General features: G+C 50.3%; 3 protein-coding genes across 3 annotated transcripts; 1 reads left to right on the forward strand and 2 right to left on the reverse strand.

Moving 5' to 3' along the window:
* Positions 1 to 3,859: 3,859 nt before the first annotated feature.
* Positions 3,860 to 9,445, reverse strand: LOC122373605 (alpha-L-fucosidase-like). Its single transcript, XM_043351850.1, has 2 exons — positions 9,429 to 9,445; positions 3,860 to 5,966 (listed from the first exon to the last, which is right to left on the reverse strand). Exon 2 carries the CDS (start codon positions 5,628 to 5,630, stop codon positions 4,065 to 4,067), a length of 1,566 nt encoding a protein of 521 aa, XP_043207785.1. The 5' UTR covers positions 5,631 to 5,966; positions 9,429 to 9,445; the 3' UTR covers positions 3,860 to 4,064.
* On the forward strand, positions 6,434 to 9,959 carry LOC122373604 (beta-glucuronidase-like). Its single transcript, XM_043351849.1, has one exon. The coding sequence runs from the start codon at positions 7,065 to 7,067 to the stop codon at positions 9,009 to 9,011; it is 1,947 nt and encodes a 648-aa protein (XP_043207784.1). The 5' UTR covers positions 6,434 to 7,064; the 3' UTR covers positions 9,012 to 9,959.
* A 197-nt stretch (positions 9,960 to 10,156) lies between these two features.
* Positions 10,157 to 18,852, reverse strand: LOC122373612. Its single transcript, XM_043351859.1, has 10 exons — positions 18,539 to 18,852; positions 18,120 to 18,247; positions 15,970 to 16,983; positions 15,594 to 15,724; positions 15,175 to 15,309; positions 14,675 to 14,794; positions 12,981 to 13,118; positions 12,147 to 12,312; positions 11,570 to 11,792; positions 10,157 to 11,102 (listed from the first exon to the last, which is right to left on the reverse strand). Exons 1-10 carry the CDS (start codon positions 18,850 to 18,852, stop codon positions 10,970 to 10,972), a joined length of 2,502 nt encoding a protein of 833 aa, XP_043207794.1. The 3' UTR covers positions 10,157 to 10,969.
* Between the last annotated feature and the right edge of the window lie 4,877 nt (positions 18,853 to 23,729).

A 23,729-nucleotide genomic window follows, 5' to 3' on the forward strand; every position in this document is an offset into this window, starting at 1 on the left:
GGTAACATGGACCGTCCTAATAGTCTCTAACCTGGACCACGTAGAACCGGCGTCCCTGGCGTGTGTTGGGGTTGAACGTGCATCCCCGGTACATCTCGAAGCTGTACTGAGACTCGGTGATGGATGTGGTGCTGAACGACTTCCTGCTGCGCGTGGACATTGTGTCCGACTCTGCGGGGAGGGGGAGACAAGCGTAACATACATTCTGATATTAGTGCTGGAGACAGATGTAAATATTTTGTACTTATGCTGTGCCTTTGCTACTGGTTTAGGCACTGCATCAACAAATTTTGTCTCGAATTTAAAATACGCGATTGAAACACTCGCTAGTGAAAGGATTTTCATGTATATTCCCCCTATACTATTTTAGCCGCTATGTAGCTATGTCGACGGTTTGACGTCGCTTTTTGACAGCATTACTTGATAATTTATGAACCCATTTTGGGATACAGTCTCTCTAACCCCACCCACGGGTACCCGCTCTCGAGCTCTCACCCCTATGTACGCGACCTGTATGGCTGTTAGGCGTCAGCCGGTGCTGATCGGGCGCTCTCTCCATGCTGCTGCCGCCGCTGGTGCCCTCCTCCTTCTCCGGCACTCCTCTGCTCCGGACGTGACGGACCCTAGGCCTGCACTGGGACGACCCCCGGGGCTCCTCAGAGGCAAGGAGGGATTCATCACGGCGGTCGCGAGCTTAGCAGCCGGCTCAGAGCTCTGCCCTTCATCCGGCGCTCCGTGCGCGGCTCGTGACCGTCTGGTCACGTGAGCGAGTAATGAGACTGGCATCGAGCTGGATCGACAATTCCACGGAGGGTAAGCTGTGGCCGTGCCGCCGGTCAGTGGCAAAAGAGGTGGATGATTAAAATGTTCCATAAATTGTCAATAATATGTCGCTTTATATGTAATGACGTGATGTTCTATTCAAGTGCCTACCGATTGATGCAGTCCTCTTTTAGAGAACATCACTCAGTGTCACCTAAACGACGGCTGCTGTTCGCCATTCGGAGGTGCACCCAATGTATTTCCGATTTCGCTCATAGATGGCGCCAGTGGTAAGCGCCTGCAGTTATGCTGTACCGCAGCGCCGAGAAGTATGCGCTAACGGCCCTGCCGCTCGCTGAAAGCGGGCAAAAGGTGTAGTGCTCAACTGTGGCTTAGAAGACAAAAGACGAAAACGTTTCAAAACACTATCGAACAAGGACAGCAAGCTACGTAAGCCTTATAAGTTATGAGCAAATTATAGAAATAATCTAAATCGGTGACGGTGACCCATTATTTCCCCAAGACCTAACACATATAGTGTGCGGCAGTGTGTTATGTATGTGTAGATTGGTACCCACTTATTTAGCATTTTCAAAAGGTATAATGCATTTTCAAAAGGTGTATTTTTACCACTTTGGTTGAATGTTGGATACCTATAGCGGCATTTATGTATGGTTTGTGCGATTTTATATCGTAATTCACAAAGAGCAAAGATTTCGGGCGAGCATCGGATATCGACACATTTTCCGAGACTTATTTGTCAGTTGCGCGTTTGCTTCCCAGTCCCATCGCCTCGCCTCCATTTGTCTTTGCGTCGTTTCGTGCTGTACAGGGTGGGGCAGCATAATCGGGAATGCTTTTTGGGCTCTGGTCATGAGTAGGCATGGCATTATTTTGATAAATTATATCATGGCAATGAAACGCCCAAAAGTTGTGCATCATCTGACATGACTACATCCATGAGCATGCAACTTCCTGGAAAAGAGCAGCAAAATAGTTCGACGGTGCTCCAAGTGCTTTGCGCGCGCCCATAGACACTAATGTTAAACGAGTAAAACAAGAACATTTTGTTTAAAACAATGCCATTCCACGTAAAGGTTGCTGGACAGGTCAACGTGTTATCACGGACGATAAGGATTGTGTGGGGATACTTAGGACAAAAAGTTAACGTAATCGTCGTAAAATAACTCTTAGCAGAGGACATACAAGATGACTCACTTGAATATAAGGAAGAAGCTCTTGAGCATATTAAAAAGAAACAATGTTCAAAACTTCAGCGACCAAAAATCTTATCACCGACTGGAATACGATAAAAAAGAATGGCATGCCATATAGGGGATTGTATCGAGAATATTGCAGCGGTCATGCAAAGTAAACATCCTGTTGAGGTGATGGACCTATGGGTGGTCTTCAAGGGAGGTGCACGTGGTGCACCCTACTTCATCGAGCCCGGATAAAACGAGCACCTCTGGTAAATACATCCACACTCTGGCAGACTCACGTGGAGTCGTCGGAAGAGAGGATCACTGACGGTCCAGATCACGTCTTACGAGGACTCTGTCCGTGCTGGTACTGCAGTGAGGACGACATGTTATTGTGTAGGGCACCTCCACCTGAGATGAACCAAAAACTTCTGGTCCTTCAACTCCGCCGATTTAAATCCGACCAAATTCTTTATATGGAGCGTTTTTTGGTAGAAGTTTAATGAACAACTTATCATCAGTAAAAACGGTCTTCAGTGCAAGGTACGAAGCTGATGGGCGATCATGGACAAGCAGGAGGCTGCACGTGCATGCGCGTGCTTTTGGACCCGCCTTGAGAAGGTCATCGACGCGAAGGGCGGTCAAATAGGATGAGGGATAGGTAAAAGGTGACCGATTGATGGGATGTTGTTAAAATAGTGCTTGGAGCTATATTTTTAAATTCATGACCAAATAATCCCGTTTGATATTTATTCCCGATTATGCTGCCCCACCCTGTATGTCACGTGACTGAAGAATGTCTGAGCGTGCAATGCCGCCCTGATCAACCCTGATCTAATACTCAGTCACAGGATGTAATCACACAACACGCACAGGGGATAGATAGAGGAAATGAAACGGTGGCCTCGTTAAAGTCATAGCCCTTACGATACCACTCCTAAATGTTATATGCTCGTCGGTAGCAAGAGGTTAACCCTCGCCCGCACATGGGGGGTGGTTGCCACCCCCCAGGCAGTCTTTCTGCTCTGCACTCAACATTTTTAGAGCTAGAAGGCTGATTTTTCGTATAGCTGCTCGTCTATTCTTTCTTGATGTCCACTGAAAATTTCAAGTTTCTGTGATTTTTGGTTTCGGAGATATGACCTTGTTTTTCAGGTCATGTCATGACCCAAATGGCCAATTCTCAACATCTTGCGTTTGCCATGGGCCTTGTGAGCTTTTGACACCCTGATTTCGGCCTTTTTTGCCAGTCTTACCTCCCACCTATCATGGAACATGTTGTTCGACGATGTACAGGGGTCAAGGTCAGGGTCAAGGTCAACCTAGGTCATCTAAGATAATTGCGTTTTAGGCAAGCTGAATTTTCTTTTTGTGGAGTTTTTTAACTGCATTTTTGGTAAAAGCTTCTCAGATCATGATTTCATGTGATATGGACCCAAAAACAATCGGTGCACACATCAGTATACACACAGACACACACAGACATACAAACACATATAACTGACCTTGACCTAACTTGACCTGAAATGACCTCAGCACCAAAATTCTGGTCGGATAGTGTGACAAAGAGGTTCTAGCTGGCTTGGCACCAGAAAACAGCATCGTCATCGGTATTTGATAAGCAGCGCACATGATATCCAACGGTGACCCAAAACAGCAACATTTTTTAGTTTGACCTGACCTGGAAGGTCAATGACTGACCTGAGAAGGTAAAACTGGGTATCATTGGATTCGTTTCTTCCCAAAGAATCTTTTTGGTCTTTACTGCTAAGCTCTATCTCCAACAGGAACGAAATGGCGCGGGGGGGGGGGCAACCCCCCCCCCCCCATGTGCGTTCTAGGATGGGAAAATGGCATGTGCGGGCGAGGGTTAACGCTCAAAACTAAAACAACTGTTTGTGAAGTGGAAATATATTTCACTGTGAGTCAATCTGATGACGTTCATAGGACATTTCATAGACACTTTTCAAACGGACCGTTTCGTGCGCGCAAGACGCAATGGATAACGTATTCGATATAACGCATAGCCAAATTGATAGGTAATGAGTTAAAGTTCATGCGGCTCAACACATTAAACCACACGGTACAAAGCCCCTTCTTCTAGGGACGCAGACCTTCGGTATCGATGGAATTCATCCAATAAGCAGCTTCCTCCCTCGGAACCTTTCCGAACACAGCATTAATTTTCAGAGTGAGACGTTCTCTGGGAGGCAGCTTCATCTTTCTCGTCCCTTGGCTGACCTTCTTGTGACCTCGTCTGCCTTTCGGACCGATGATGGGGGCAAGATAGTGTCGCCTTCCCTTGGAAGCGACGGCGTTCTCCGCTCGGATAACCCAGGCCCACCGAGATGTCACCTGTTCCAGGGGAGGCAGTCGAATCAGCAGCTTCTCCCCGGGCTTCTGGATCCACTTCAGATTATTTTTGCTGCCTCCGAGCAGAGTGAGTTTCCCAACGGACGGCTTCAGCCTCAGACTCCCCAGCTTCAGGCTCCTGTCGGTGGGCCACTTGAGGAGCAGGACGTAGACGTAGCTGTCTCGCTGTGTGTACCACACTCCTGGCGTGCTGGAGTCGTTCTGGTGCACCCACGGTCGGGAGCTGTAGATGGCCTCGCCGTTGATGCCGAGCCACTCGCCCATCTGCCGGAGCCGCTCCTCGAAGATGGGCACGATGCGTCCGTCGTGCGTGGGCCCGACGTTGAGCAGCAGGTTGCCGCCGCAGCTGACCGTTTCCACCAGCTCGGCGGTCAGCTCCTCCGTGGAGCGGATGTCAGAGAGCGACACATCGCGCCGGAACCCCCACGAGCCGCGGTCCACCGTCAGACAGTTCTCCCACTTGCGCTTCTGCAGCACGCCCGGGTTGTAATGGTCCCGGCAGGTGATGAAGTCACCGTGCGCGCAGCCGGCATCCTTGCCCCAGCGATCGTTGACGACCACGCGGTCCTTGATGGGTGAGTCGTTGTATAGCCAGGCAATGAACTCCTTGCTGCCCCAGTAGTCCGAGTTGGTTGCCTCGATGCTGCCGTCCGACCAGATTACGTCTGGTCTGTAGCGTCTCACCAGTTCGTACAGCTCAGGGATCGTCTTGGCAGCCGGAAACGTCACCTGCGTGAAGTTGCTCGCCTGGTCCGACAGCCAGAACGGATTGAAGAATTCGAACAGCGAGTGGTAGACGCCGAAGTGGATGTCAGTGTTGTTACGGACGGCATCGGCCAGGTCCTGGACAAGATCACGTCTCGGGCCGACGTCCTTGGCGTTCCAGTTCCAGGCGTACTTGCTTGGCCACAGCGTGAAGCCTTCGTGATGCTTGGTGGTGAGCACGACGTACTTTGCTCCCGCCGCCTTGAATAGCTTCGCCCACTGCGCAGGGTCGAAGAACTCAGCCGTAAACTTCGGCGCGAAGTCGGCGTACGTGAACCCGGGCCGGAAGTTCCTCTTCATGAAGTTCACGTGCGCCGGATCGCCGTCATGCCACTGTTTCCAGAACCAGGCGTCACCGAAGCTGGGCACCGAGTAGACGCCCCAGTGGAGGAAGATGCCGAACTTGGCCTCATCGTACCACTGTGGGAGTGGCCGGGTGTCCAGAGACGCCCAGGTGGGCTGGTAGCGACCCTGGACAACATCCGGCACCAGCCAGCTCACCGCCAGCACCAGCAGCGCCCACAGCATGGTGACTGACCGCAACACCGTCGGGGACGGTTAGTGGCTGACCGCTGGTGCTGCGACACCGGTGCCGGTCACTAACGATGCGCCGTGGTGCGATGGATCACGTCACACAAGCACTCAAACTTCCACTTGCACGTTTAGCATCGGACACAGCCCGTGTCTCTGAATTCACTGCTTCGCACCCAGCAATGCCACCAGTATTGAGCGCTGCAGCACCCTGCAGCCGGCCGTCTATCTGCACAGTGCAAACCCCTGTGACCGTGTGCACACAGTCCATGAAACTGCGCACCACCCGACGCCCGGAGCCGGGGTGACGGCCAACAAAGCAGGCCAGCCGGTCTGATCGACGAGCCCGGTGCAGTGGTGCCATGGGATCAATACCGTGTTTGTAGTGTACACAGGAGCGGGACCGTTTGTAATGTGTCGTGTCGATTTTAACCAGATACGAATAGTCACTTATTATAGTAAGAATGCGCTATTGATATGTGCTGTATAACGGCAACAGACGGACACTGAATATGTTTTTATAAGCATTTATTTCTCTCCACATTCGTACCTATACGCTCACCTGTATACTCGATACGCCTATGACAAAGCCTCAAATTTTACTGGCGCTAGCTGCATGTTAACTTATGCATATTTCAATAGAATTCATTCACCGCAACAATAACACTTGTGCTAACATACCACCGTTCAATTGACGGTCAAACTCGTGACCGTACTGCGCTCAGAGTTCAACTGCCGCTCTCAATTTCGACCTGACGCCATGCCAACCGGCGCGATACGATACCCAACCCACCGAGTTTATGGCCCGGCGGGGCCCGACTGTGTACCGAGTGTCCGTTCGCCGTGTGGGACCGGTGTTGCCACACTGTATCAGCGCTATCTACCGCTCATCGGCTTATCTCAAGTCAAGGAGGGTGTTGACAAAGGAGGCCCCTCGCCACGGTCTACAACAGTCACTAGTCAGCGCGTGTCAAGTCATTTGTCAGAAGAGACGGTCCGGTTTCATCCGACCGGGACCCCGCCTCCCGCAAGGAGCCGTGCTCCCCACCCGCCAGGAGCTGCACTTCCCCTTCCACCTGGCGCCGTCGGTCGATGCCGTTGTGTTTTGTGGCGCGGCGTCGCGGTGGTCCGTCGCCGTGCCTGGAGGGAGGGCTGAGGGGTGTCGCCAGTCGGGGCCGGTGTGGGTGTCGCGTGGCCGCTACTGTTGGTGAGGTGTTCAACGGGAACGGTTGTGCCAGGGCCGAGCTGGGCTGGATGTGACGTGAACACGCGACTCACGGGTGTAGTGACGAAGGGAAGTGCAGAAAGTGAATTGGAAAGGTGAAGTGGCCGGATAATCGAGTCAGTTGTATGAAGAAAAATCGAACTCGTGGAAGGCTCAGCATTGTGTTACTCTCCTGACTGTCTTCAGTGCCAAACTATCTTCCGACCATGTGGCCCTTTCTGGCCACCCTCTCACTCTATCTGACGCTGCTCTCTCCCGCCTCGTCTCTGCTCTATCCCCGCGCGTCCGAGTCCCGTGACCTGGTTTCTCTGGACGGCATCTGGCAGTTCAGGGTCTCTCCGCCGGGAGACCCAAACGCCGGCTTCCGCGAGGCCTGGTACTCGGCGCGCCTGTCCGAGAGCGGCACCACCATCCCGATGCCGGTGCCCTGCAGCTTCAACGACATCACTGCCGACGACGAGATCCGCAACTACATCGGCTGGGCGTGGTACGACCGCGAGCTGTACGTGCCGTCCGGCTGGTCGGACCGGCGCGTCGTGCTCAGGTTCGGCAGCGTCAACTACAACGCCGTGGTCTGGGTGAACGGCCACTCGGCCGGCTCCCACGAGGGCGGCCACCTGCCGTTCGAACTCGAGGTGACGTCTCTGCTGAAGATGGGAGCTGCCAATTGGCTGACAGTGGCGGTGAACAACACACTGGACCTGGAGACCATCCCCCAGGGCAAGATCACCTTCAAGGATGACACAACACGCTACCCGGAGGGCTACTTCGAGCAGTCGTACAACTTCGAGTACTTCCATTACGCAGGCATCCACCGCTCCGTCCAGTTGTTCACCACGCCGCTGGCTGTCCACATCCAGGACATCACCATCACGACCAATTTCTCCACGGACTCCAGCGGACTTTGGACCGCCTACGTCAGCTACGAGGTCGATGTGGTGAGGTCAGCGAAGGCCTCGGCCAGGTCGAGCCTGGTCAAAATCCGGGACCAGCGCGGACGAGCGGTGCACTTCAAAAGCCTTCCACTTTTGCCAAAGAACGGCCGAATCCGAGGGATGGTCACTATCCCCAACGCTACCCTCTGGTGGCCCGTGGGGATGGGAGAGACCCCCGGGTTCCAGTACACACTCGAGGTCGTCGAAACCGCTGACACTGCCACCAGACGCGGCGGCTCGGAGATGGACGTCTACCGTCAGCTGTTCGGTGTGCGGACGGTAACCTGGGACTCGGACCGGCTCTACGTCAACAACCGTCCGTTCTACTTCCGTGGCTTCGGCAAACACGAGGACGCCAACATCGTGGGCCGAGGTCTGAGCCTGCCCCTCATCATGCGCGACATCAACCTGATCGTCTGGAGCGGCGCCAACTCGTTCCGCACCTCCCACTACCCGTACGCCGAGGAGCTGCTCGACCAAACCGACGCCGCTGGCATCGTCGTCATCGACGAAAGCCCCGCCATCGGCCTGGAGGGCTTCGGCGCGACGCTGCTCGCCAAGCACAAGCGTGTGATGGAGGAGCTGGTGGCCCGCGACAAGAACCGACCCTCGGTGCTGGTCTGGTCGCTGGGGAACGAGCCTCAGTCGGCCGAGGAGGCCGCCGGGCCATACTTCAAGGCCGTGTACGATCATACTCGGGCTCTCGACCCGACCCGGGCCATCACCACGGTGGTGTCTGTCGGCGCCGACAAGGACCAGGCGTCGGCATCGATGGACCTCGTCCTCATCAACCGCTACTTTGGCTGGTACTCGGACAGTGGCCGGGCCGAGGTCATCGAGCGACAGATGCTGACCGAAGCCGCTGCCTGGCGCCGGACGTTCGGGAAACCCCTGGTCGTCTCAGAATACGGAGCCGGCAGCGTGGAGGGTCTCCGCGACCTCCCCGCCTTCATCTGGACGGAGGACTACCAGGCCGAGTTTCTGCGCCAGTACCACAAGGCGTTCGACAAGCTCATCAGCACGGAGACGTGGTTCGCTGGAGAGATGGTGTGGAACTTTGCCGACTTCGCCGTGCCCCGAGAGTACATCCGGCCGCAGTTCTGCATGAAGGGGATGTTCACCAGGGAGCGGAAGCCCAAGCTGGCCGCTTACGTCCTGCGGGATCGCTACACCCGGCTGGCGGAGCGAGAGGCGGCTAGGTGGACCCCGAAGGTCTGATGTGCTTACTTGACAGCCTCCAGTGCCGTGTTTTGAAACATGGGCCTCGTTTCATAAAAGGAATTACTTACGGCGTTCCGTCAATTATGCCAGATTTGGCGTATTTGATGCCAATTCGGTTTCATAAAGCCGGAGACCGGAGTAATTCACGCCATCGAAAGTACGGAGCTTCATTTACGGCAAATGCTCGATTCCGGACCAATTGATGCCATTTGGGTTTCATAAAACGACGTAATTAACGCCAAATATTTTATCAAGCTCTTGATATCAGTGGTGTAAACTACGCACAAAAATGTTGCGTGATTTTGAATTAATGTGAAGATTTGAAGCTAATTTTTAATATATTTTATAATGTTGAGCCCGGTGAGGAAGAAAGAACAGCCAAAATGAGAAAAAGAAACTGCATATCTTCTGTACCAGTCGCATTTGTGGCCACTATCGGAATTTTGTTTATTCGCCGCGCCGCGCCACTTTCGTAGTTAGGCACTTCTGCTTAGCTGGCTTTCTGCTGTTTTAAATATTTTGTTTTAATACTAAGGATGGTCATCAATATCAATTTTGTTTTTTCATACATAATTTTTAAGATTTAAATTCAACATAATTGTTTTATAAATTCTCGTAAAAAAATAAGTGTTGACATGAAATTGTAATTTGTAGGACGCTTGATAAATTACGGTAACTACGCAAATGTGCTTAGTTACGGAGGTGTAAACAATTCCAGTTGTGGCTTTGTGAAACGGATTTATTTGCGCTCCGTAGTTTGAAAGGGTGTGAATTACGGAAAGGTGTAAGTTACGGCAGAGTTTTATGAAACGAGGCCATGGAGAGATTGTTGCGCTGCGTGACGATGGCTTGATGTTACGATTCGTGTCGCGCGCGGTTCGGTTCTTCTTACATGTGCTGCATGTGAAATAGTTGTCTTTGCTGAAAAAAAGGTTAAAAAATTAAGGTTCAAGGGTTTTGCTTTTATGATACAAAGTGCGTAGAAACGAGGAAGTGTTAACGGGTGTGAAAAAATAAATTACGTTCCATTGTCTTTTATCCTAGGTGTTAATCTCTTCTCAACACTCATTCCCATCCCTGCTGTAACGAAGGATCGAAGGCAACTTATCGCAGTTTCGAAATCTACTTACAGATTGCAGAACAAGACCACAAGCACTTTATTCGATAATGGATAAATACAGCAGCACACACGACAACAAGACAATACCGTGATATGATGGCAGGCACAGTGTACGACAATCAAGCATAACGCGGCGGTCGGCGCCACCGAAAACCTGTGAGATGGAAACAAGACAATGTTGCATAGGGGCGCCTCAGGCGCACCGGCAGCGTTGCCATGACAACATGTCAGCTGTTGTCAACCAAACAGCGGTCTGTTCGCCAACAAGGCAGATCCACCGCTTACTGCGCCCCTGGGGACAGTACAGCTTAAACGCAGCAATATCACAGAGCAGGAGTCGGGCGGCCCCGGGCAGCGGCGGGGCCGGGGGCGGGGGCGGCCGGTGCCCGGAGCACGCCACGACTCTGAGAGCGCCACGCGGGCAGAACTGGCCTCCAGATCTCCTACAGACGGTCAGCCGAGACGGCCGGGGTCCGGGCGGAAGACGGGTCCTCGCAGAGCTCACCCGGCATCCTGGGGTCATATTGCACGTGCAGAGCGGGCGCGCGCTCGTCCTTCTACCTACCCACACACACATAGTCACTGAAACGGTACCTGAACACACCATCCGACGCCCCAACATATCACAAGGGCACAGTACGCGCTCCCGGGATAAAAACGAACGCGAGATTAACGGCGAGATGATAAACCTGAACACGCAGCATTGCACTGGCGGTCTCCGCATCTCCACCTGCTCTTCGCGACTGACTCTCTTCATGACTGACTCTCACATGACTGGCCGAGAGGTAGAGGACTGGCCGGCGGGAGGACCGGGGGCAGAGTGGGGCTGAGGGGGCTACTTGGGGTCGGCGCGCCGGTTCTGCGCCCGGTCCAGCCGGAGGAACTCCTCTTGGAGATAGCGCAGTGTCTTCATCAGTGACTCCTTCTCCTCGCGGAGGCCCTGCGCCTCGTCCTCTGCCTCCCGACACCTGAGTGGGCAGAATGTGGAAAGAGTCACGCATCACTCCAGCATAGACAGAGGGATAGGGTCACACGCCAACCCAACCTCCCGAGAGCTTGAACCCCGTCCTCTCGACACCTGAACGGACATATGGCACTACCAAAAGACACCTGAACAGACGGGGAAGGAGAGCGGCTCAGATAGAGAGGGGGTGGTCACTGGTCCGACAAGGCCACAGTGACAGGGGATGGCTCCATGTTAGAAGGTGGGCGGTGCGCACCAAAACACAATATATGCCGCCATGTTTACCCGACGAACATCTGAATCAGCACACACTTAACCTTCGGAAATGGTCGTCGACATTAACAAACTATTCCACTTCGGGCAGCACTGATGACCTTCTCATTTCAAATGACGTTTTTCACCCTCGGTACGTTTTTATCACGGTGACCAGGCAGAGGTCCCGCTCCCCCATCTCCTTCTCACGTCACCCACCTGGTCTCCATCAGCGACAGGTACTGTAGCCGCTCCTCGGCGCCCCGCCGCTGTTCCAGTTGGTTCTCCAGCAGCTGACAGCGCTGTCTCAGGCGGGCCAGCTCACTGACCACCGCCGGCGGACAGCCACCTCCTCCTCCTCCCCCGCCGGGGTTGTTGAACGAGCTGGTGACGTCGACTCGAGAGGCGGAGGTGCTGGCGTCACCGGGCCGACATGGGTTGCCTGTGGGAGGAGCGGGGAGGGGAGGGTGGTTAGCGATGGGAAGTTTGGTGGGGTCAGAGTAGGGGATGAGCTCATCAGAAGGCGGATGTGACAAAAGGCGCTCATGTTACAAGCACGGTCAACTCCCAGCACGTGAGGAATATGATAGCTTCGTGGGCGAATGAAATTTGGTTGACATTTATCGGTATTTAGGCATAACGAAGTTTAACGATCGGTATAATCGGTATGACGGCATTTCCCAAAGCAGCACATAAGTAGGACCCAAGACACACCAGTGAACTGCGCCAGCCCAGCTGTGACCTAAACTGACGCGGACAGTGACACCCTCTGACCAAACCAGTGACCTCTACTAACCGGATTGGTCCGCCGCCGCGGTCTGGTGCACGGTGAACACGCCCTCCTTGTCCCTGGTGACCCTCAGCGAGGGGATGGACAGGTCGAGCGGCACCACGCCCGGGCTGGTGATGTTGTTCGGGGGCCGGTCCTCGGTGAGACGAACCTTCAGACGCTCAAGGTGCAGCTGAGGGGGGCGAAAGGGATGTCAGTGAGCCACAGTCGACAGCATTTGGGGTGCAGCTGGGGGAGGAATGAATGCCCACACAACTACACAAATGCTGTACGCATGCTATGCGAGACACTCAAATAGCTACGCATGTTCAGCAGACATTGATCGAGCCTGGATGAAAATGAAGCTCAAATTGCAAACCACATAGGTAGTCGTGGCTCGGCCTCGTGGGAACACCACCTTAATCCTAACAATTCAGCCCATCCTCTCACACACCATCAGTAGCTGATTTCCGCCTCATAGCTGACCTCCATTGGCAGCGGCACGCACAGGATCTCGTCCTATAACTAACATCCACGGGAAGGATCTCGTCCTATAACTAGCTTCCACGGGCAGGATCTCATATAACTAGCTTCCACGGGCAGGATCTTGCCATATAACTAACCCCGTCTGCAGCGGTACGGGCAGGATCTCGTCCTATCACGGGCAGGACAAGGACCTCCTATAACTAACCTCCATCGGCATCAGCACGGGCAGGATCTCGTCCTACAGCTGACCTCACTAGGCACGGGCAGGATCTTGTCCTCAACTAACCTCTATCGGCAGCGGCACAGGCAGGATCTCGTCCTATAACTAACTTCACTAGTCACTAGGCACGGGCAGGATCTTGTCCTACAACTCACCTCCATAGGCAGCGGAGCCGGCAGGATCTCGTCCTCGATGAAGTCGGTCAGGTTGGCGACGGTGCTCATCATCAGGCCCAGGTCCAGGTCGCTGGCCCGCACCTCCAGTTCGCTCTTCACCTGTTCCCGGACGTTGATCTGCCGCACACATGTGAGTGCGGTTAGCGATCACACACGGTGCAGCGTATCAATTAAGCATCTGTCACAGGCCCGACCACGCTACGGTCTTAGGATGTAAGATTGCAGGGCAAGTTTAACCCGCGCGGGGCTGGGGTCTCCAGCCGAACGCGCGGGGCTGGGGGGGTAAATTTTACCCCCCCTGTTATCTCCCGAACTAATGGTCCGATTTGGAAAATTCAAACGCCAATCGAAAGCTCTCATCACGAACTACTAAAAACATGTACTTAATTTAAAGTTTGAGGTCAAGGTCAAGGTCAGGTCAAGGGTACAAATTGCAAGTTTCTACAGTATCGGCCTTGCACCGTAGTTGCCGAAGAATGGAGTCATGGACTGAGACTGATCGCCCAAAACGTGTTCTTAGGCTACCAAGACAATATTCGTTGCATACAATATCATTCAGAGGTCAAGGTCAAGGTCAGGTCAGGTCAGGTCAGGTCACCAAAAAACAAAGTATAGAAAAGGGCATGTGCGACACATGTTTTATGGGTCATTTTACTCATAGAATTCAATTGGCACACTCAATAAGTGATATGGACCTCCTCTGGATGAATTTCAGGTCGAGGTCAGGTCAAGGTCAGGTCAAGTGAGGTCAAATTTTGAAGTTGGTTGTTAAGGCCTAAAAAGGTGTCAATCTGATGCAGTTTTTCACGGCGAATCGAATGGTGCTATTTTTGTTTCCGTACGAGGTCTAGAACTTCCAAAAAAGTCATTTTTCAAAAATTTTGTGTGTCGTGACGTCATAAAATTTTTGAATAACTCCCACATTTTTGAACCGATTCTTCTAAAATTTGGTATGTAGGTGCACATAGACCACTTCTCTGACATATATTCCGGTTTTTTCGATAGACTCAAAATTTTGGATTTTATAATGATTTTCCCAAAAAAGTCAGTTTTTTGAAAAAAATTAGGCCAAAATCCAAAATTTTCAAAAAACCGAGATAGCCATTTGATAGACAAAGTAAAATTACTTATAACCTTTTTTGTTACGTCTTGATTCCTTTAAAAATGAAGATGTAAGCGGCGTTTGAACTTTTGCCGTTTTTGAGGCGAAAATGGCGAACATGACGTCACTAAAACGTCAATTTCTCAAAAATTTTCCGACGGATTTCGCTCAAATTTTCAGGGAACGTGTCAAATTGATGTAAGAAAAGGTACTGAAAGTTTGGCGGCGCTGCGCGCCGCCGTTTTTGAGATATCGCAAAAATTCGCGAGGGGGGGTAAAATTTACCCCCCCAGCCCCACGCGGGTTAATATTCACTATCCACCCAGTCGCGGCCGGACAAAGCTACACCATGTCATATACTGCAGCAGAATAACCAGTGAATGAGTTTTTATACTTAGGTAATCGATTACTTTTATAGCACAAATTTATGAAAACCCATGCAGATCTAATCCACCGGCGCATTGTACTGTATATTCTGAATCACGCGGCTATCAGTAAGTGGTTAAGAATTAATATTGTTAAGAGCTCAGACATCCCTCTACTCCCCACACCGGGCCCTTGCGTCTCTGACCTTGTGGTGTCTCTGTCCGGCCACCGGTACAAACGTGCTGTCCATCCTCATACGGATGTTACACGGCTCGGTGGCCACGTCCAGTCCCTGCCAGCCCTTGGTGCGCAGCTGGAACTTGGCCTGCGGGAGAGGGTAGAGTGAAGTGGGACGTACAGAGACGGAACCGGGCTGCCAAGGGACCCGGCGGCAAATACATCGACTGAATGTCTCACAATGTCCAAAGAGCTTTGACTTCGATAGCAAAACAGTTACCGTGACTCGTACAGCGGGTAATCCAAAGTATAACGTTTTTTTTTTTTTGCAGATCACGGCTACCGAGTTATGAGCCACGAGTTTATTAGAGTGCGAATTACTGGAGAGCAGGCTACCACAACGAATGCCATATCTATTATGATCAGCCCCTCTTGTCACTTGATCCCCGCAGAGTAAAAAGAGGGACCTGGAGGGACGGCCAGGGATGTCTACCCCTACTACCGGAGCCGTCAGTGCGTCCCCCTCACCTGGAATTCGTCCCAGCCGATGGCGGCGCACTGTTCGGCAGACAGATGTCGCAGCAGCACCTTCACCGAGCTATCGAAACCGGCGCCCTGCTGCACAAACTCCACACGGCCCAGGCGCAGTGTCAGAGCCGAGATCTGCCGAAGGGAGAGGGAGCGGTCAGCACAAGGGACTGGTCAGACTGTTGACAGTTTCCAACCGGACCAGATCAGACCATCTTCAGTCCCCATACTTCCACAAGAAAAATATCAGACCAATCACAGCCGACTTATTGGGAAGCTAGAGTAAAAGAGACTTCAGAAAAAAAAACATGCAACAACCTGACGACAGTTTTCCAGTAAATGAAACGCAGGCCCTCGTTTCGTGCTGCGACCTACCAGTGCATACGACCGCTGGAGTCGATGGGAGTCAGTTCACTCACCACATCCCGTTTCCGCATTGCCGAGGAGAGCGACACCTCGCTATGGGTGTCCTCGGTGACTTCGCTGGCGATCTCGACCGAGGGAACCCGCTTCAGCGCCCCCTCGACCACAAACAGCGGGTCCACCGACTCTGTGGGGGAGCTAGGGCGTTAAGTAAAGGAAACTCAAGTGACACATAAAAACGAGAGGCAGCAATAATATCGTACAATTCTGCCAGTGACAGTTAAGGTTCGACTAATTTACGGTGCTCCCGACTAATTTACAGCTACCGAGGAATGACAAAATTCACAGAACTCTTCTGCAAGTTCACACATCACACGATCACATCTCCCAAATCCACGACACCCTTCCGACCACTGTCCCGCCATAACTGACCTGATCCAGCCCGATCCATCTCCAAGTTGAGCAGCACGTAGCTATCGGAGTCAGAGCTCATATCAGACATCACAGACATCGTGTCGCTCTGATCGTCGGGGCTCTTCAGCGCCGAGTCGATGGACGAGAGGAAGCTGTTGAAGCCCTTCTTCACCTGACTGAAGCCGGCGCCGAGATCGGAGAGCTGACCTACCGGTGAGCTGCCGGCCGCCACGCTCGCCTGACTGATGAGGGTCATCGGCACGGTGCGGTTCCGCGGCGGCGTGGCGTTGGGCGTGCCCGTCGTCGGTCGTACGTGGTTGGTCGAGTTGTGTGAATTGTGACCGGTGTGGTTGGCTGACGGGGAGGTCCCCAGGACCCCGGCGGCGGCCGGGGAGGGCGCGGACAGCGGCGGCTCGTCGGGCGGGAGGGTGATGGAACCGGTCACCTCAGTCAGCGAGTCGACCCGCATCTGCATCAGCGACGCCTCCTGGAAGCTGGTGACGCTAGACGAGTCGGGGAACACGGACAGGTCTCCGCCCGACGAGTCCTTGCTGGAGAGCAGGCAGGGCATCAGCAGGCTGACGTCGACCTGCGGCAGGGCGCCGCTGACGCAGACGCTGCCGGAGCCGGCGGCGCCCAGCAGCCGCTCGGCGTCCATCGTCAGAAAGGCCGACATCTCCGTCAGCCGCTCCAGCTGGCGCAGCAGGAACAGGTACTGGAAGTGGTTCAGCTGCACCGACACCAGGCTCGGCACGTGCAGCAGCGCGCTCTGTTCGGCCACGCGGCCCTCGCGCGCGCTGGCCACCTTGTTACGGTTCTGGTACACCCAGACCGACACAGGGATGGCGTCCACCAGCGGCACAGGCCGGTGGCGCACTGCCGAGGTGCCGTAAAAGTCGGCCCAGAACGGGTCCATGTGCAGGAAGAGAACGTCACGCGGCTCCTCCCAGAGCAGGTCGGAGGGCAGGCCGTGGCGGAAGTCGGCCACCGAGGCCACCACGTCGGCCGGACACGGCTGCACGTGGTCCTTCCCTGCGGGGAGGGAGAGAGCTGGTCAGAAGGCGCCGCGAATAGTGTAAAGTAATCTTGGGCGCCGCGGTGTGGAGACGGGTGCAGTAGTCAATTTAGCAAGCGCTAGATGTCAGGACCATCGTGGAGCGCACGTAAGAGCAGAGCTATGATGAAGGTCCCGGCAACAGCCCGGAACAACTGCAGACACACGACAAGCAGGAACAGGATGTAAACAGTGGTACAATCACATTAGAATCAAGTGTTTGTTGACGCTTCTTGGGAACTTGTTGGGAGCCAGACGGCGTAAACAGGTTAAACTAACTTGGGCCGTATGAGCGAGCTAAACAAATACACGAGGCGCTGTGTTCTTATCGCTTTATTGCAGACGATGGAACATGGGAAACACCAGTTTGACAGAAGTTTCTTTCCGTTAAAAATACCGTAGAATATCAGAGTAGGTTACAGCTAGGGCCATTTGGAATTGACACTGACGAGCAAAGTTGAGAGGCCAAACCAAGTTAATATTCACTTTCCAGCCACGTTATTACGCTTATATTTTCCCACGCCGACCGTTAATATGAAGCCGGGCCTATGAATAACTAACGATCAAAGTTGGTTTTATTTCATCGCCGGCGCTCCATCAAAAGCGATAGTGGTGAACTAATCTCCGCTCCTTTTCAGCGCCGCTCGCGCATCACACTGGGTGTCTATCATGATAGTGAATAGGTGGAAAGCCGACAGGCTAGGTCCGGCTAGCCTGGCGTCCTCGGGTGTCTTGACAGGTGGCCGGCTAGGGCTGAGCGTTTTAGGACAGAAGGCCCCGTGAACGGCACGACAGAGAGGATCAGACAGGCTCAGTGTGAGGCAAGCTCACGGGAAAGCTATCGCTGATGGAATGCTTGCGGCATCATGACACGACAAGGAATCCAGCGTGGCAAACATAAAACGAATGTAGCGAAAACATATGGCAGGGCATTGAGGAAAAATGTGGTTCAACAGAGGGCGGTTGGAAAACTGTGGGCAAACATTGACACATCGTTCGTGTGTCGCTCAGCGTGATATCACCAACCTAGGACCACCTCACCAAAATACCACCACTCGGCTGACCAACCAGCGGTGTAAGTTCCGTTAGTGACAGTGACGCTAGTGCTCCTTACCTAACGTGTGCTGCACCAGCCGGTCGGGCACCATCTGGAAGTCGGAGTCTCGCGCCGGGAACTCTGAACCGAAAGCCATCTCGCCCGCCTGTAGCCGCTCCAGGCAGGTGGTCAGACCGGCCAGAGACCTGAGTGGAACGAACACGGAACTGTAAAAGCGTGAGCGAACTCAGGGCGACTCACTGAGGGCAGCTCAAGCCTCAAACAGGTAAAAATATACCTGTTTATAAAAATATATAAGTGATTGGAATTACAGTGCTGGGTGTAAAATTCACAACAAGACAACCAATACCATAGCGAGGTTCTAGGCGAAACGCAACCCCGAAATACAAAAAAAAAAAAAAAAAATCTTGTCAGTCCTGTGGCCTCTTATTACCCGCCCTGGCGCGGTGGGGTCCGCCCCTTTCCCCTTTACCCACCCCGGCGCGGTGGGATCTGGTGACCGGTAGTTGCAGATCAGCAGTCGCGTGGTCTGCATGTGCAGCGTGCTGGGCCGGTCCCTCTGCAGCGGGTAGTCCTGCGCCGTCTCCAGCACCAATCTCGGCATGATGGCCTCCAGCCGCAGGTCCAGGTAGGGCGGCGACGCAGAGCCGCCCGAGGCCGACAGCGACTTGGTGAGGTTGCAGGCGAACGCGTTCAGCCAGAGAACGGTGACCGGGTCGACAATCACCTGCACCGGGTTCACGTGCACCATCGCCTTCGGGGGCGGCACTGAGAACAGACACGGACGCATGTCAGACGGAGGAATCGACACTAGGCGCAGGGTGAAATCATACGGAATCATACGGAAATCATACAGACGAGGAATCAACACCAGGCGCAGCGAAATGAAATCATGTGAATGGTCAGGTCTAGTGGAGGAATGGGGGTGGAACGAAAAGACCGGAACGTGCGAAATTAAAGGGTCGAGAAGTAAAAACGGATTTAGGGAACAAAACAAACCACGTAGTCCATGGTGTACACTTTGCATAATGCATATATTTGATATTTGTTTGGCGTCGTTCATGACATCTAACAGAATTACTGGACTGATCGCGATTTCGAACGACCTCATTAGAGTTAAGTACAACGATTGAACTGATCGTATTATCGAGACGGTGCGGTGCTCACTGCATCATGGTTCCAGAACCGCTTTAGGTGTGTATTCACAATTCTTCTATTCCATGTGGACTGCATGGGTCACCATGATGCTAATTCTGAATATAGTGCTTAACGACCCCTCAAAAATTAACATTTAAATTAAGACACATGTCAGGATTCCATACGTCCGTGAAGTTAGCGTCGTATTCCGCGACGGATTCAGCGTCGAGTCCGAATTTCAACTAAACCCAACCTATCTGATGCAGTTTGGGACGCTGATTCCGAATATCGTATTCATTTCAAAATTCAAGGTCATCTTCAAGGTCAAATCACGAATTGAAATTGAGACCCCGATTTTTCCTACACCGATCGTCCGATCCGATTTCTGAAGGTCGCATTCGAAAGCTAGGGTCAGAATCTCGAATTCCCTAATATATACCTTATTGAAAATATTTGACCTTCAAGGTCAAATCACGGATTGAAATTTTGAGTCCCCCTATTTTTTCTACACCGATCGTCTAATCCAATTTCTGATGGCCGCATTCGATAGCTAGGGTCAGAATCTCGAGTTCCCTAATATATACCTTATTAAAAATATTTGACCTTAAAGGTCAAATCACGGATTGAAATTTTGAGTCCCCCTATTTTTTCTACACCGATCGTCCGATCCAATTTCTGATGGTCGCATTCGATAGTTAGGGTCAGAATCTCGAGTTCCCTAATATATACCTTATTAAAAATATTTGACCTTAAAGGTCAAATCACGGATTGAAATTTTGAGTCCCCCTATTTTTTCTACACCGATCGTCCAATCCAATTTCTGATGGTCGTATTCGATAGCGAGGGTCAGAATCTCGAGTTCCCTAATATATACCTTATTAAAAATATTTGACCTTAAAGGTAAAAAAACGGATTGAAATTTTGAGTCCCCCTATTTTTTCTACACCGATCGTCCAATCCAATTTCTGATGGTCGCATTCGATAGCTAGGGTAAGAATCTCGAGTTCCCTAATATATACCTTATTAAAAATATTTGACCTTAAAGGTCAAATCACGGATTGAAATTTTAAGTCCCCCTATTTTTTCTACACCGATCGTCCGATCCAATTTCTGATGGTCGCATTCGATAGCTAGGGTCAGAATCTCGAGTTCCATAATATATACCTTATTAAAAATATTTGACCTTAAAGGTCAAATCACGGATATTCGACCTTAAAGGTCACATCACGGATTGAAATTTTGAGTCCCCCGATTTTTTCTACACCGATCGTCCGATCCAATTTCTGAAGGTCGCATTCGATAGCTAGGGTCAGAATCTCGAGTTCCTTCATATATACCTTATTAAAAATATTTGACCTTAAAGGTCAAATCACGGATTGAATTTTTGAGTCCCCCAATTTTTTCAACACCGATCGTCCGATCCGATTTCTGATGGTCGCATTCGATAGCTAGGGTCAAAATCTCGAGTTCCCTAATATATACCTTATTAAAAATATTTGACCTTAAAGGCCAAATCACGGATTGAAATTTTGAGTCCCCCTATTTTTTCTACACCGATCGTCCGATCCAATTTCTGATGGTCGCATTCGATAGTTAGGGTCAGAATCTCGAGTTCCCTAATATATACCTTATTAAAAATATTTGACCTTAAAGGTCAAATCACGGATTGAAATTTTGAGTCCCCCTATTTTTTCTACACCGATCGTCCAATCCAATTTCTGATGGTCGTATTCGATAGCAAGGGTCAGAATCTCGCGTTCCCTTATATATACCTTATTAAAAATATTTGACCTTAAAGGTCAAATCACGGATTGAAATTTTGAGTCCCCCTATTTTTTCTACACCGATCGTCCAATCCAATTTCTGATGGTCGCATTCGATAGCTAGGGTAAGAATCTCGAGTTCCCTAATATATACCTTATTAAAAATATTTGACCTTAAAGGTCGGATCGGATCGGATTGAAATTTTAGATCCCCCTATTTTTTCTACACCGATCGTCCGATCCAATTTCTGATGGTCGCATTCGCTAGCTAGGGTCAAAATTTCGAGTTCCCTTATATATACCTTATTAAAAATATTTGACCTTAAAGGTCAAATCACGGATATTCGACCTTAAAGGTCACATCACGGATTGAAATTTTGAGTCCCCCGATTTTTTCTACACCGATCGTCCGATCCGATTTCTGATGGTCGCATTCGATAGCTAGGGTCAGAATCTCGAATTCCTTACTATGTATCTTATTAAAAATATTTGACCTTAAAGGTCAAATCACGGATTGAAATTTTGAGTCCCCCTATTTTTTTTTACACCGATCGTCCGATCCAATTTCTGATGGTCGCATTCGATAGCTAGGGTCAGAATCTCGAGTTCCCTAGTATATTCCTTATTAAAAATATTTGACCTTAAAGGTCAAATCACGGATTGAAATTTTGAGGCCCCTATTTTTTCTACACCGATCGTCTGATCCAATTTCTGATGGTCGCATTCGATAGCGAGGGTCAGAATCTCGAGTTCCCTAATATATACCTTATTAAAAATATTTGACCTTAAAGGTCAAATCACGGATTGAAATTTTGAGTCCCCTATTTTTTCTACACCGATCGTCCAATCCAATTTCTGATGGTCGCATTCGATAGCTAGGGTAAGAATCTCGAGTTCCCTTATATATACCTTATTAAAAATATTTGACCTTAAAGGTCAAATCACGGATTGAAATTTTGAGTCCCCCGATTTTTCCTACACCGATCGTCTGATCCAATTTCTGATGGCCGCATTCGATAGCTAGGGTCAGAATCTCGAGTTCCCTAATATATACCTTATTAAAAATATTTGACCTTAAAGGTCAAATCACGGATTGAAATTTTGAGTCCCCCAATTTTTTCAACACCGATCGTCCGATCCGATTTCTGAAGGTCGCATTCGATAGCTAGGGTCAGAATCTCGAATTCCTTAATATGTACCTTATTAAAAATATTTGACCTTAAAGGTCAAATCACGGATTGAAATTTTGAGTCCCCCTATTTTTTTTACACCGATCGTCCGATCCAATTTCTGATGGTCGCATTCGATAGCTAGGGTCAGAATCTCGAGTTCCCTAATATATTCCTTATTAAAAATATTTGACCTTAAAGGTCAAATCACGGATTGAAATTTTGAGTCCCCCTAATTTTTCTACACCGATCGTCTGATCCAATTTCTGATGGTCGCATTCGATAGTTAGGGTCAGAATCTCGAGTTCCCTAATATATACCTTATTAAAATATTTGACCTTAAAGGTCAAATCACGGATATTCGACCTGAAAGGTCACATCACGGATTGAAATTTTGAGTCCCCCGATTTTTTCTACCCCGATCGTCTGATCCAATTTCTGATGGTCGCATTCGATAGCTAGGGTCAAAATCTCGAGTTTCTTAATATATACCTTATTAAAAATATTTGACCTTAAAGGTCAAATCACGGATTGAAATTTTGAGTCCCCTATTTTTTCTGCACCGATTGTCCGATCCAATTTCTGATGGTCGCATTCGATAGCTAGGGTCAGAATCTCGAGTTCCCTAATATATATCTTATTAAAAATATTTGACCTTAAAGGTCAAATCACGGATTGAGTTTTTGAGTCCCCCAATTTTTTCAACACCGATCGTCCGATCCGATTTCTGATGGTCGCATTCGATAGCTAGGGTCAGAATCTCGAGTTCCATAATATATACCTTATTAAAAAATATTCGACCTTAAAGGTCACATCACGGATTGAAATTTTGAGTCCCCCGATTTTTTTCTACACTGATCGTCCGATCCAATTTCTGAAGGTCGCATTCGATAGCTAGGGTCAGAATCTCGAGTTCCTTCTTATATACCTTATTAAAAATATTTGACCTTGAAGGTCAAATCACGGATTGAATTTTTGAGTCCCCAATTTTTTCAACACCGATCGACCGATCCGATTTCTGATGGTCGCATTCGATAGCTAGGGTCAAAATCTCGAGTTCCCTAATATATACCTTATTAAAAATATTTGACTTGAAATTTTGAGTCCCCCTATTTTTTCTACACCGATCGTCCGATCCAATTTCTGATGGTCGCATTCGATAGTTAGGGTCAGAATTTCGAGTTCCCTAATATATACCTTATTAAAAATATTTGACCTTAAAGGTCATATCACGGATTGAAATTTTGAGTCCCCCTATTTTTTCTACACCGATCGTCTGATCCAATTTCTGATGGTTGCATTCGATACTTTGGGTCAGAATCTCGAGTTCCCTTATATATACCTTATTAAAAATATTTGACCTTAAAGGTCAAATCACGGATTGAAATTTTGAGTCCCCCTATTTTTTCTACACCGATCGTCCAATCCAATTTCTGATGGTCGCATTCGATAGCTAGGGTAAGAATCTCGAGTTCCCTAAAATATACCTTATTAAAAATATTTGACCTTAAAGGTCAAATCACGGATATTCGACCTGAAAGGTCACATCACGGATTGAAATTTTGAGTCCCCCGATTTTTTCTACACCGATCGTCCGA

This window comes from Amphibalanus amphitrite, unplaced genomic scaffold (assembly GCF_019059575.1).
Source record: "Amphibalanus amphitrite isolate SeventyFive unplaced genomic scaffold, NRLGWU_Aamphi_draft 001521F_arrow, whole genome shotgun sequence".
Lineage (NCBI taxonomy): Eukaryota > Metazoa > Arthropoda > Thecostraca > Balanomorpha > Balanidae > Amphibalanus > Amphibalanus amphitrite.

Bases quoted from the DNA above. Each gene is read 5' to 3' on its own strand.
- LOC122373612 (XM_043351859.1), bottom strand. From the start codon at position 18,852: ATGCGTCCGTGTCTGTTCTCAGTGCCGCCCCCGAAGGCGATGGTGCAC. The intron at 15,310-15,593 runs GTGAGTGAACTG...TCCCTTCGGCAG, and splicing joins CAATGCGGAAACGGGATGTG to ATCTCGGCTCTGACACTGCG. The intron at 12,313-12,980 runs GTGAGTTGTAGG...CGCCCCCCTCAG, and splicing joins CGGCTCCGCTGCCTATGGAG to CTGCACCTTGAGCGTCTGAA.
- LOC122373604 (XM_043351849.1), top strand. From the start codon at position 7,065: ATGTGGCCCTTTCTGGCCACCCTCTCACTCTATCTGACGCTGCTCTCT.
- LOC122373605 (XM_043351850.1), bottom strand. From the start codon at position 5,630: ATGCTGTGGGCGCTGCTGGTGCTGGCGGTGAGCTGGCTGGTGCCGGAT.